General features: G+C 42.8%; 1 protein-coding gene across 1 annotated transcript in view; it reads left to right on the top strand.

Moving 5' to 3' along the window:
* Window positions 1-14,538, top strand: part of VPS33B (VPS33B late endosome and lysosome associated) — a 40,943-nt gene extending 26,405 nt beyond the window's left edge. Inside the window, exons 14-24 of the mRNA XM_044279498.1 lie at window positions 145-235; window positions 2,297-2,371; window positions 4,173-4,237; window positions 4,325-4,379; window positions 4,459-4,505; window positions 6,664-6,796; window positions 7,780-7,853; window positions 10,825-10,926; window positions 11,476-11,545; window positions 11,639-11,755; window positions 13,957-14,538. Coding sequence (XP_044135433.1) covers window positions 145-235; window positions 2,297-2,371; window positions 4,173-4,237; window positions 4,325-4,379; window positions 4,459-4,505; window positions 6,664-6,796; window positions 7,780-7,853; window positions 10,825-10,926; window positions 11,476-11,545; window positions 11,639-11,755; window positions 13,957-14,036 — 909 coding nt within the window. The 3' untranslated portion in view covers window positions 14,037-14,538. The remainder of the gene's footprint in view (window positions 1-144; window positions 236-2,296; window positions 2,372-4,172; window positions 4,238-4,324; window positions 4,380-4,458; window positions 4,506-6,663; window positions 6,797-7,779; window positions 7,854-10,824; window positions 10,927-11,475; window positions 11,546-11,638; window positions 11,756-13,956) is intronic.
* Window positions 14,539-14,856: the final 318 nt, after the last annotated feature.

Below are 14,856 nucleotides of genomic sequence, written 5' to 3'. Positions count from 1 at the left end.
TCCGCCCTATTCACTTTAGTGGAGCTAGGCGGCTTTGCCATACTAATCCTGTGCAGTCCCTTTAAAACCAGGTGTATGTTTCATAGATAGTTTGCACTTTGAAAATCGCATTGCTTATAACTGTTAATATTTGATGCGTTCCAGAAACGTAGAGGAATGGACATCAAACAGATGAAAACGTTTGTTGCTCAGGAGCTGAAAGGATTAAAGCAGGAGCATCGCATGCTGAGTTTACGTACGGAGTGACCCTATTCTTTACTTTATAGTCGTACTTTATCCTGTTTTGTGGGACTGTATGTGCTGATTTATGGTAAATGTAGGAGCTGTTCAAAGCCTGGAAACCTGAATCTGTCTGTTGAGCTGCTAGATCATTTCTGATGAGCCCGAATAATTATGTAATTCCCGCAAATCTAGACATGTATTCATTTATGGCTCATGCGTGTATTTTCAGATCTGCAAAAAACGGATCCGCAAAAAGTACGGATGACGTCCGTGTGCATTCTGTATTTTGCCGAACGGAACAGCTGGCCGCTAATAGAACAGTCCTATCCTTGTCCGTAATGCAGACAATAATAGGCCATGTTATATTTATTTGCTGAACGGAAATACGGACATACAGAAACGGAATGCACACGGAGTAACTTCCGTTTTTTTTGGGTTTGCGGATCCATTGAAATGAATGGTTCCACATACAGTCCGCAAAAAAAACGTGACGTACACAGAAAGAAAATACGTTCGTGTGCTTGAGCCCCTATAGTGTTATACATAAAAGAGGATTTTTCAGCTTTGATCAAAATATCACAGTTTAATGTATATGCAGAAAAGGTAAATTCTCTCCTTATCCTGTGCAGATTCTGTATTACAGCCTGTAATTAGCCTAGAGCTGTATTCATAATTCTGCTAGTGTCAGTGCTGAAATCTCCCTGCATTTCTTGCAAAGCTTGTTCAGGTGATGTGTAGTGTTCTGTGAAGTGTAGTTTAGTCTTTACATCGGACACATTGCAGCAGTCAGATGTAGGCAGAATTAACATCCACTACAGATTAGGAGCTCAGCGCAGACGCAGAACACTAGCCCTGATGCTGCTGGTTGTTATTTAGCTGCAATACAACTACAGCCCTTATGCTTTTCTCTGTAGTAGAAGTAGAAAGTGATTAACATTGGCTGAACCCGCCAATCATCATGTGGATGGGGGGCCCTCAACTTTTCCCCAACAGCACGTCTCAGGGGAAAAGCAGTCTGGATGTCAGCATGCCCAATCCTTGCTTACAGGGGAGATAAGTCAGGGTCTCGTCTTTCCCCAATCAGAAGATGTGCATGCTCGAGTGAGTTTATGATGAGGTCAGGGGGAATAGCTGTTGGCCAGATGACCTTTTTGCCTGACAGGTATCTAATGTGCATGGCCAACGGACTCGGGGGTGAAAATGGAATTTAGGAATACACAGTGCCAGCAGCTGCCTGTGTGGATGATAACCCCCTTTTGCATAGTACTTTGCCTTTAACCGTTTGTGCCTGAAATAATATTCTTTTGAAGTGGTTTTAAGTGAATAAAGCCCCAGAACGGGCAAACATCTCTTATCATTCAATGCAGAATGCATATTTTTGTACAGGTGATAAATGGATATTGTAGGATGAGTGGCGTGAGCTCTGAAATGAATGATTATGGTTATTATAAATCAGGTAATCATACATACACTGTGTAGTGGCTGGCTAAAGGAACAGTGAACACAGAAAATCCACAAAAACATAGAAAATATCCCGGCACATTCTCTTTTCCTTTCCTCTTTTTCCTCTATTTTGTCTCATACTACAGTTAAAACTGAGAAATCTATAAAGAAATCTTCTCTCTATGCCCCCTCCTCATATTCATGTGTCTTGCTGTACGACAAGTAGCTGGAGCAGGAGCCTCCTGTCTGCTGTGGGACAGGCAGGTAACAGCAGGAGGCAGTCTCCAGCCAAAGATGGAGAAGATCAGCAGGCGGGTAACCCTTGTGTTCTGTGCAGGATTTCTACAGGACCATTAGTATTAGGATCCTGCAGAAAGTACAGAAAAAATAGTGAGGGCACCTACTGTATATTGCTTAATTATTTGGCATTCATTTCCAGGTTTAGTGTCCCTTTAATGAAGAAAACATGCAGAACATTACTGATCATGAATTGAATCACGGAGCAGAGGTTATTAGAGAAATGCCAGTGCCAAGCTTCTTCTAAGGTGGTCCAGCTATCTTGGACAGTTAGTAAATAGGAGTGATAACATGTTGTAGTAAAGCCAATGTTCTTGTGTTATTTTTGATAAAGATATTGGAGCCTGTGAGTCGATCATGAAGAAGAAAACCAAACAGGACTTCCAGGAGCTTCTGAAAACCGAACATTGTAAGTGTTTATATCTTGTGTCACAGCTGCTGTGGTTCCTACAAATCGGTGGGGACGGGAATAAGAAAAACGATAACCAAAACAACTCAAATCCAGGTTCCCAATGACCATAGGTTCTGTGTATTGGGCATTTTGGATTCAGCAGGTATTGCTGACAAAAAGGCCCTGTGTGTCCAGAGGATGCTTTTCCAGGCAAGAGTACTGATTGCTAAGCATTGGATACAGGCGTGACCCCCCCCCCTTTGTACGAGAGTATATAAACAGGATGAATAATGTGATACAATTTGAAAGGGGAATTTATATGAAAAGAAAATGTCTTACTAAATTTGTTATGATATGGCAAGATTGGCTAGATACCCCTGGTATGGCGTCTGCAGCACTACTGAGAGATTGTCTGAGAGACCGGTTGACGTCCCTATTTTAGAACTGGACGTGGAATAGAACTAATGACCTTACAATAAACTGCCCTAACAGTTTACGCAATATCTGCTCTCATACGTGAAGAGATCGAGGTGGTATAGTGCTGGAGTATATGAAGTGTCACCCCTATGAGATACAGTTGGGATATGGGTGGGAGGGTTTAGTTTTTATGTTAGGAGGTGTGCGTGGAGCGGATTTCAATTCGTTGTTGGTTGTCATAAGATGTTGGATATATCTATAATCTGTCTGTGATTTGACTTTGCTACTGATGCAATGTATGTCAAATATTGTATGATGTATGGGAACTTAAGGGGAAAAAGGAGACACCTCTTACTTGTTGTATCTTTTACAAAATATATTACAATAAAAATTGTTTGATTAAAAAAAAAAAACTAATCGGTGGGTGTCCCATCACCTCCAGCTCTACTAGTGTAAGGCTAGGTTAACATGTGTCGCGCGACAATAAGTTGCGAAACAAATAGGGCACAACTACACTGCAACATTTGTCGCGCAACATTTTGTGGCACCAATGTCGCGCGACAATTTTTATAATGATAGTCTAGCAGTAGTGTAGCAGTGCGACACCATAGACTATCATTATAAAAAATTGTCGCGCGACATTGGTGCGACAAATGTCGTCATGTAGACCTAGCCTAATAGTCTAAACTGGAGATGATTTTGAAAACTAATCGCTAACGAGTGTTCGCTTGAACCCTCAGTAGCGATCATCTAGCAGTGTAATACTGCCGCCGATTGCCTGATGAATGAGCAAACACTTGTTCATCAGGCAATTCTAATTTTTAGGCATGCTTAAAAATCAATGCTTTCCAGCGGCAGGTCGTGCAGTCTAATAGCGATCTCCCGCCTGCAAACCACTAGGCCGTATGGGGACGAGCGATGTCATAGCGATATCGCTGCATGTAATAGCACTGGTCTCCTCCGCTAGCTAGCAAGCGATTGCCGGGAAGGAATGCTTCGCTCCCAACAATCGCTTGCTCAGTCTGCCTGTGTGGTACAGGCATTAGTTGTCACGCAATCACTGGATGGATCTGGTGCTGGTTGAGAGAACCAGAAATGCTGCAGACTAAAAGTTCAGCGAGTATACAACCTACGGTGGAATCAGGATCTACGAGGAATATAATATGCTGGAAGACCCTTTTTTTTAAGAGAACTCTTTAATTGATTTTTAATAAACCAGTACAAAAAGGAGTCTGTCAGTTGTGACCCTGCAAACTACCAACATATGTATGCTTAAAAAGTTGTCCAGGACTCGTGCCTAGTGTGAAAACTGCTGACAGACCTACTTTAAAGTGAGCAGCATGATGATGAATTGGGTTCTTGCTCTAGCACTAAAATAGTTTTATTGCTATTGTACACACAGCATTACTAGAGGGATTTAATGTTCGAGAAAACATCAGTGTAATAGAAGAACACATAAACAGACAGGTGAGTCCGTCATATATTGACCAGCAATAACTGGGGGACAATGCTGATATTGTAGATGCATGTGAACAGCCATGGTTCCTTTTGCAGGTATCACCCATTGAGAGTTTACGTTTGCTGTGTCTACTGTCGCTCACAGAAAATGGTAGGCCCTGCCTCTTGTGTCACTGATCAGAAACCCTTTATACATGGACATCTTTTAATCGCATTATTTATTCCTTTAGGTTTAATAGCAAAAGATTACAGATCTCTGAAGACTCAATACTTACAGGTCTGTATGACCATTTGCATGTATAGCAAAAGTGTTTGTGCCTCAGTGATCATGAACTGCTTATTTTGAGCTGCCAGAGGATGTGCCTAATTTATAACGGGGCATCAGGCTCATCCTCCAGAAGTCTGTGAGCCTAAACTGAAATCTATGCCAGCTAGAAGCGTCTTTTATGCCAGAAAACTAGTGTAAAAAAAGATATAAATGTGCCTGGCCTGCTGGCCCCTGCGCCCTTCTCGGGAAGGTGATGAAGACAGCTTAGATTTAGGTGCAGAGGTGTTTTAAAAAGTCACAAACGTGAGCTTTGAAGCTGAAGTCACTCAGTCTATGCTGATAGAGAAGCTCGGTCTCATGTCCACTGACACTAGGTGGTCGAGATCACCTACTTGTCAGTTTTCATTGATGTGCATATCAGGCATGTAAAATAATCACACTGATTGTGGGAATTGGGGGAGGCAAGCAGTATGGGCCCTTTTATACAGAGCCTACAGAGTGACACTGGCCAGGAACGAGAGGGTGGGTGAATGGTCATTACTACAATTATTCTTTTCCATTCAGTTTCCTTGCACAGGAAGATGTGTTGCTGTCAAACATGGATTTTTGGTACCGCATAAAAGATGCAATCACCCGACAAATGAGCATCTGCTGTTTTGTCAGGTGATTGGAAGCCCCTTTACATGGGCCACTCAAGGGGAATGAGCGTTCAATCATACCCCAACACAGTCCACGCACCCCAGATACCCACCATCTACTGAGTTCCAGGCCAATAGATATCCCAACATGCGTTCACTCGAGCAATCAGACGGCAAGCAGGGCAATAGATTCATGCAGCTTACAGGGACTAACATTAAAGCAAACACCTAATACAAAAAGGGTTCAGTGCTTACAAAAAATTATACAAAAAGACAAGCTACAGTCCTTCATAATCATTGGGTTAGGAGGAAATATAGAAACGCTGTGTAGCACCATTCATATGGTCAGCCCCCTGTTTTATCATTTCAGCCCTTGGCTCGTGTTTTGAATCAGTAGTCCCTTGTTGGTGACTCGTCAGCAGACTGATAAAGGGGCAAGTCCGATGAATATTAACTTGTATGTGTTTCGTTAATTTATCTCCCTGTATGGGTTTAGAGGTGCACCGCCGAGATGTCTATTGTTCATTCCTTGGAGCTTGTACACACCAGATCCAGCTTACCCTGCAACAAAAATTCCTCTGATTAGTTAAGGCTACTTTCACACACTTGCGTTCGGGGCTCCGCTTGTGAGTTCCGTTTGAAGGCTCTCACAAACGGCCCCGAACGGATCCGTCCAGCCCTAATGCATTCTGAGTGGATGCGGATCCGCTCAGAATGCATCAGTATGGCTCCGCTTGGCTTCCGCTCCGCTCAGCAGGCGGACACCCGAACGCTGCTTGCAGCGTTTTGGTGTCCGCCTGGCCGTGCGGAGGCAAACGGATCCGTCCAGAGTTACAATGGAAGTCAATGGGGGCGGATCCGTTCAAAGGTGACACAATATGGTGCATTTTTCAAACGGATCCGTCCCCCATTTACTTTCAATGTAAAGTCTGGACGGATCCGTCTGAATACAAATTGTACTTAGACTTTTTTAGTGAAATAATATAATGCAGACGGATCCTTTCTGAACGGATCCCATCGTTTGCATTATAGGAGCGGATCCGTCTGTGCAGATACCAGACGGATCCGCTCCGAACGCAAGTGTGAAAGTAGCCTAAAGAGGTCACATTTTACACATCAGGACACAAGCTATAGTAGAATACCATATATATATATATATATATATACACACACCTCCATGTCATCTTTTCATGACGCCTAATTCAGGTATGCTGTACTTGCCTAGTTTATGTCTCAGCTGAACTCATTCAACCCTTTTCTGGCATGGTTTATATATGGAAAGAGCCTATAAATACGATGCTAATGCAGTTACTCATTTTAGGACCATGGATAAAGCCATTGATTAATATTAGGAAATGTAGAATTCACACAATTACAGCCCCGACTGATTCATGTCTCATATGGTTTCTGAAACATAATTGTTTCTAATGACGTTGATTTGCTGTGCCGTAGAATCAGCTTTAATAAGTACTGATCTGCTTTTCAGTCATGTTATTCTTGTCTTAAATTGAATTCTCTGCTTCATGTAGAGCTACGGCCCTGAGCATCTGCTGACATTTTCCAATCTAAAACGCGCCGGCCTGCTGACCGAACAAGCTCCAGGAGAGACTCTGACTGCCGTGGAGAGCCGAGTGAGCAAACTGGTAACGGACAAAGCTGTAGGTGAGCTTGTCTTTTCTGAGACACAGGATGACACGTTACCGTATATGCTCTAAATAATCATATATAATGCTGCTCTGAGGCAATGACACATGTCCTGTCTAGTCCTGTCATTTGTATAGGAGCTTTGCTTTTTCTCCTCTTAGATCAATCAGTAAATCCCACCAAACAGGATCTTGTAATACAGCCAAGTTCATTCCCCATAAGAATTCCTAGACCTATTTGATCTCTGTAAGGAGACCCAGTACCCCGGGAGGTTTGGTTACAGTGGCAGATGTGTAATACATCCAAGAAGATCTGTTAGCGCTACCACATTTGTCACCATGTGAATTATAACATTATCAATAGCTTCAGACACTGGTAGTGGCAGAATTAGACATTTGTACCTAATCTTTCAACAAACTTTGCATTTCCATTATATCACTTGTAGGTAGCATTTTGTTAGCAATTTTCCTCTGTGCATAGTGAATGTCTAGTTTGTAGTTCTCCTAGAGGTGAGTTGAGACCAGCTGCCATCCACTGCACACAAAAGTAGAGGAGAATCTTCTTCCTAACATTCTCTTATGCACTCGGAATCAGCCCCAAGATCATGGAGGACATAACAGACCTGAATAAAGTGCTTATGGAGTTTATACCTCACCCCATGTAGCACCAGCAGTCTGCTTGTCCATGTGTGCCTCTGCTCACTCCCCCTCCCCTCTCCATAGACTTGCATTGACATATGTAATATGATATATGATCCTCCTGTGGAGCTGCTACTGTCAAGGTTCAAGGATGGAATTAATAAATTTTTTCAAAGTGAAAAGCAATTATTGGGTTGGGGGGCAGAGATAAACAGCTAATAACACGAGAAGTAGACATTTCTCACTGATAAAACATATTACAAAGTTTCTTATGGTGGCTTTACTTTGTACTATTAATTTATTAAAAGTTGTGTGAAAAGTTTGTGACTATTTAAACTTTTGTATCTTTGCATATGGCTACAGGAAAACTTACCGATGCATTTCTATCATTGGCAAAAAAGAGCCATTTCAGAGGGATCAGCAAAAAGCTGGGACTAGTAAGTAATGTGTTGGTAACATCATATTATGCTATTACTCTTTATTGCTTTTAGGAATGTTAATTATCATGGACCCATTCACTTCAGCATGCGCTACTTTTTTTGCGGTGCGGGCAGTCGGATGCAGATCGCGAACCCCATTTAAGTGAATGGGTCCGCGATCCTCATGCAGCTGCCCCATGGTCTGTGTCCGTGCATTGCGGACCGGTATTTGCGGTCCGAAGCACAGGCACAGCGCCCTTCCATTCGTGGGCATGAGCCCAGAGTGTGTTTTTACATACTTTTATATGTACTTTCTTTTATTTGGATCTTGATTATTATTTCATTTTATCTTTATCATTTTTTACTTTTATTAAACTTGTCTGCAGATGTGGATGTAATGTGGATGATGCACTTATGGGGGATATCTGTGGATGACGCACTTATGGGGGATATCTGTGGATGACACATATATAGCATAAGATGCTATATAAGTGCCCTCCACAGATATCCCCCATAAGTGCGTCATCCACAGATATCCCCCATAAGTGCGTCATCCACAGATATCCCCCATAAGTGCGTCATCCACAGATATCCCCCATAAGTGCGTCATCCACAGATATCCCCCATAAGATATCCCACCTGAGCGGCGGCCTCTTCATCACTCCTCACTCCTCACATGGCCGGTGTTCTGCTGAAAGTCAGCCGCTGCCCACCCTTCTGCTGCTGTGCGCAGCGTGACATCTCACCCTCCGTCATGCGCCTCCTGCCCCGGCTGCCTGCTTCATTCATCAAGTGGAAGGAGCAGACAGACGGGGCAGGAGGCACATGATGGACATTTTGAAAGCTTGACATTTTGCAAGAAAGGCCCCCCACCCGCCAGCCCGAACCAAAGAGCCGCATCTAAGGATCAAAAGAGCCGCGGGTTGCCGACCACTGCCCTATCCAGTAATAAAAACAAGGACTGACAGACCCATTATAAGTCTGCGAGGGGAAAATGGATCATGACAGATCATAAAAAGGCCATTATGTATCCGGAGAAAATGGCAGCCATGACACAAGTGTCAACAGAGCCTTGTAGTTGGTCTTCATGCAGAAGAACACTTTGTTATGTGATGTTTTCTCTAAACGTACCATAGTGGTGTGGCTTTGGTCATGAACATTTTTGCTGTGTAGCATCTCAGCAGCACGGATGCAGCCTGTTTTCTAGTTGTCCTGAATCGTCTGCAATATCTGGGTGATCAATAGGGTTTTTCTGCCGATAGATGAAAATTGTGTGTGTAAGGTGGGTTCTGTGGTGCCTTTCTGGCCACGTACCCCTTCTGAAATAATTTACATTAAAGGGGTTCTGGCTTTGGACATTCCCTCTTTGCCTCCTAATCACAAAGTGTCCCCCTCCTGGTGTAATCTGTGGGGAAGCCTGGCAGTAAGTGGTCAGTGTCTCTGCATCGCCGCCATGACACACAGGTCATCCAAATGAATGGGTCTGCAGTAGAGACCAGGATCTCACTCTGTCTATACTCTGGCCAAAAGGTGAGGATTCTGAACACAGGACACTCTTCTTTCTTAACTTTCTAAACTTGACAACCCATTTAAAGTAGCCCAGAGGTTATGATCCTGCACTTTTCTCTGCCAGGACGAGGCAGTGGTTGTATCGCCTAGAGATGTGGAGGTGGCGGGGATTTATTAAGCTCTGCACTCCAGAATGCGTGCAATAATGTTGCAACATTTTCCATTTTAACACCACTCCAGTTTTGAAAAGTGGGTAAGAATGTAGTTTTGTAAGCCTGGTGAGCTGATTTAAAGGGGTTGGACAGTTTTTTTGTTTGTTTTATGTTACGGCCTATCCTCGGACAGGCCATCACTAACTGGTTGGCAGGAGTATGACCCCCCTGCCTATCACCTGGTCTGTGTCTCTCCACCACCTGAAGGCAGCACCAGAGCTACATAGCACCAGAAACATTGTAGAGGCACTAGCTCTCTACTGCAGCCCTGCTCCCATTGAAGTCAACATGAACTTATTTTTTTGTCCGCTTCTGACCCATTTACTTCAGTGGGACAGAAAAGGTGCGGTGTGGCATCCACAAAAATATAAAACATGTCCTCTTTTTGTCCGCATTAAGAACAAGGATAGGACTGTTCTATTGTGGGCCGGCCATTCCGTTTCGCAGAATGCACACTGCCATTATCCATGTTTTGTAGATCCGCAATTTGCAGGCCGCAAAACAGCCAACGGTCATGTGCATGATCCCTTAGGGTACTTTCACACTAGCGTAATTCTTTTCCGGCATTGAGTTCCGTCCTAGGGGCTCTATACCGGAAAAGAACTGATCAGGTTTATCCCCATGCGTTCTGAATGGAGAGCAATCCGTTCAGGATGCATCAGGATGTCTTCAGTTCAGTCTTTTTGTCTTTTCAGGACGGAGATAATACCGCAGCATGCTGCAGTTTTATCTCCGTCCAAAAAGACTGAACACTTGCCGGAATGCTGGATCCAGCATTAATTTACATTGAAGTGTATTAGTGCCAGATCCGGCATTAAGTGTTCCGGCAAAACGGATCCAGCTTTCCTGCGCAGACCGAAAAAAATGCAAAATAAATTTATACCAGATCTGTTTTTCCAGATGACACCGGAAAGATGGATCTGGCATTTCAATGCATTTGTCAGACGGATCCGTCTGACAAATGCCATCAGTTTGCATACGTTTTGCGATGAGACTGTCTGCCGGAATCCTCTGCCGCAAGTGTGAAAGTATGCTTAAAGATGCACCAAACGTATCAAACCTTGTGCAGCATCTGATACATTTGGCACAAATCTCCTCCATGGTGTGTATACCCTCCGCTGTCTCTGTAATGGAGTGAATCTGTTCAGTGTGACACTTATATAATGAGAAGAAGGATGCTATGCGTTTGCCTTACTATTTTACCAGATATAGTGAGGAATAGTGTGTGCAAGCGGTTTACTTCTACTAATGTAAAACCTTTTTGACAGATCCCTCGTGTGGATGGAGACTATGACCTGAAGACCCCAAAGGACATGGCATATGTTTTCAGTGGGGCTTACACACCGCTAAGTTGTAAAATCATCGAGCAGGTAAGACAATGTGGAAAAGTAAATTGTAATGATCCTGGAACCTCTGTCTGAGACCTGACCTTGTGGCGTGTGCGGAGTCTAGAACAGGCATGCTCAACCTGCGACCCGCCAACTGTTGCAAAACTACAACTCCCAGCATGCCCGAACAGCCTACAGCTATCTGCCTACAACAGGGCATTGTGGGAGTTGTAGTTTAACAACAGCTGGAGGGCCGCAGGTTGAGCATGCCTGGTCTAGATACAGTGAAGGTTACAGAATCTTTTCCCATAAAACTGTATATCAAGATCTTTTTAATCTGTCTTTTAAAAGAACGTTCCCAGAAAGACCTCCGCCTTCGTTCTTTGCCTGTTGTCATTGAACATTGACCAGTTTGAAGCTGGAAAGCCCAATATGTACTAAATTGTGTTCTGCTGCATCTACAAAGAGATTGTTCACCAGACGACCCTTAGTTCAGACATCTACTTCTATCTGATGTGTATGACCACCATAACGTGCTACCTCAGTATGTATATCACTATGCCATGTGTTTACAAGTGTATGGATTTTCAGGTTTTGGCACGTAAAGGTTGGACAGGTCTTGAAGAAGTGACACGTCTACTCCATAGCATTGAATTTGCAGGTATTTATTTTTTCCTATAAAATTGCAATGTTAAAAAACAAACAGTCTGACAGAAGTTTGTGAACCTACAATGAACTTTGCTTCTATATGCAGAACAACTCTCGGAGAGGAATTCTTTTGCGGATTCTCACAGGACCATTGTCGTAGTTTTCCTTGGAGGATGCACGTTTTCAGAGATCTCGGCTTTGAGATTTCTAGGAAAAGAAATAGGTACAACCCATGTAATGTAAAACATTAGTAGTCAGATTGAATGTCGTATTTAGGGATGAGTGAACCTGAACTTTGCAGGTTCGGTGTCGTTCTCGCAGTGGAGGAATCCCGTTATGGATTCCGTTATAACGGAACTCTATGACAAAATGCAAAATGGAAGCCCTTTAAAGGCAGTCTGTTTTGATCCGTCATAATAGAAGTCTATGGGCAGCATAACGGATCCATCTGGTTTCCGTTAGGCAGGATGAAAAACAAAGTCCTGTCGACAGGAAACCAGATGGATCGTTATGCTTGGCCAAAGACTTCTATTATGACGGATCAAAACAGAATGCCTTTAAAAGGCTTCCATTTTGCATTCTGTCATAACGGAATCCATAACGGGATTTCCCCACTGCCAGAAGGCCGAACCTGTAAAGTTCGGGTTCGCTCATCCCTAGTTGTAATCTGTCCTGCACTTCTGTGATCATCACGGATCGGGGCAGATTTTTATCCTTTGGCAGTAAAGTCTGAGAGAGAGATTTGTCAAAACAGGTAGAAAGGAAAACTAGCTAAGTTGCCCATAGCAACCAATCAGATTCTACCTTTTTACCTTTGGGAAATGAAAGGTGGAATCTGATTGGTTGCTATGAGCAACTAAGCCAGTTTTCCTTTACACCACTTTTGATAAATCTCCCCCTGAAGGTTCCCACGCAATGATGGCAAGGAGAGATTTTCATTAATAAGATGCCTAAAACCAAAATGCCTCTAATTTCTGTATATGTATTATTTGTATTATTTTAGATTTATTCACACTTGTTAAAAACAAGTATTGTAGTATATTCACAGACTGCAGATTTGTCCTAAAAAATTTCTGCAAGTAAGAATCTGTTCCACTTTCGGAATGGGGTTGTTTCTGCAGCGCATCCATGGGTTTCTGCAATTTCCATTCAGATGTATGGAACAGTCTCAGAAATTTCGAATCCGACTTCCTGCCACATTCCAGCTTGCACCACCTCTGTTGTATAGATCTGTTTATGGCGTAACCTGCCACCTGATATCTACAACAGGCACACAGAGTGCTGTCCGCATCTTTTTGGACCCATTGAAATGAATAGTTCTGTATACGGAATCAAAATACGGCCCGTATACGGAACGCAAAAAGCGTTTGTGTGCATGAGCCCTAAGACTAAGTTAACACAGAGATTTATTTATTTTTTGTGTGGATTTTGGTGCTGATTCTGCACCTAAGGGCTCATGTACATGACTAAGTATTTTGTGGGCTGCAAATTGCAGCTTCGTCCATGTTGCATATTTGCAGACTCCTTGGCCCTGATTTATCATACCTTCACTCCAGAATTCTGACGTTAAAAAGTCACAAAATAGGGCTTTTCCACCTTTTGGCACTCCTGCAAAATGTAAGCGATTACGCAAAAAATTCCGACTTTTTTACATTCACCTTTTCATTTTTACACCACTCACTCCAGTTTTGTAATATGGGTGGGGAAGTGGGTGTGGTTAGATATGTTAATGAGTTTCACCCCAGATTTATCATTGCGACTTTTTAAAAAAGTCACAAATAAGTCGCAATCTCACTCCAGGAGGAGGGTGGAGTAGGAAAACTGGAGGAGGTTCTCTAGGTGTAAGGACAATGAGACATTTGATAAATGTGGTGTAAAGTAGACCAACACAGACTCAAGCAAAACTGACTTCAAATATTCCCCTCGTGATAAATTCCCCCCATTGACTTCAATGAGCCACTTTTACGGCCAATTATAGAACATGTTCTATCTTTTTGCAGAATGGACACACAGATGTGGAAAGGACATGGATGATCTGTGTGCTTTCCACATCTGTATGTCCGTCCTGCAAAACCACAGACCCACTGAAGTCAACTGGTCCGCAAACAAACATGCGAACAGAACACGAACCACATCCTTATTTTGTGGACTGCAAAACGCAGATGGTCGCATGCCTGAGGCCTACAATTCACACACCCATGTGTGTGGTTTTTTACTGCTTGCGTTTTTAAAAACCATAGTATGGAAAAAAGGAGTGGCGCACAGAAAAATTCCCTTAAATTGCATTTTGCTTCACTTTTCTCATTGACGTCACAGAGACAAATGTCCCTGAGAAAAGTGCATGCATATACTCCTTTTTCCACGCTATACCATGCATTTTAGTGCTAGAACTGTATCTGATTAGTCTTTTGTTTTCATTTTTAGGTCACAAATTTGTCTTCTTGACCACAGCAATTACCAATGGGGCCCGGCTACTGGAATCAATGGCAGAGACCAAGTCATGAGTCGTCGGTCATCTTTTCTTTCCAGGACTCCATCACGGCATGAACTGTTAGCCACTGGGATTGTTTTAGGAACTAAAAGCTGTGACCACACGGGAACCTCCTAGTAATCTAACACGTGAGGTCTCTGTCCGAATCATCTGGTGTATGAAAAATGATCGCTCCTCCAGGAAATGATTGAAGGTATCTTGCAGATGACTATGGGATAAGACTGTCAGAAAGAAAGAAGCCTCTCCTGATGTCACTGTCTCATATGATGGACATTCTTCTGTCAAATGCTTACATAAATGGCCTTCAATTTCCAATTTTATTGGATGAAACTTTTTTCCCTTTTTACTAGACCATGGGGATTCTTGTAAATATACCATTGTGGAGAGGTCTATTCTATACGGCCCAAAGTTTCTTCTCATGTGCCAGCTAATTACAGTACACATCACACATTGCTTGTGTAACATCTGAATGTTTTAAGGAATTTTTTTGTAAAAAATAAAAAATCAATATTCCAGTTGCCAATAAGCCTGATGTGCACCTCCAGCCATCACACTGCCGACTAAAACCTTCCTCGTGCGTCAGAGGGAGCAAAGGGCTGTTTTTTTGTTGCTTTTTTTATTACATTAGACTAAATGAATATACAGCATATAAGGGGCAAATGAAACTAACTGAGAAATGACGGTAATATCCAGAAGGTCGCTTTAATTTATTAACATGTTGCACAGAAGCTTATGAACTGAATGGTAAATGGATGGAAATTTTGGCCAATATTTACTAGGGCATTTTGCCAAAATTGAGTCGCAAGTTGCACCTTCCTTTTGGCGCAGATCAT

The sequence above is a fragment of the Bufo gargarizans genome, chromosome 2 (genome assembly GCF_014858855.1).
Source record: "Bufo gargarizans isolate SCDJY-AF-19 chromosome 2, ASM1485885v1, whole genome shotgun sequence".
Classification (NCBI taxonomy): domain Eukaryota; kingdom Metazoa; phylum Chordata; class Amphibia; order Anura; family Bufonidae; genus Bufo; species Bufo gargarizans.
The sequence above is the reverse complement of the archived record's forward strand: the minus strand, read 5'-3'. Positions and strand labels throughout refer to the sequence as shown.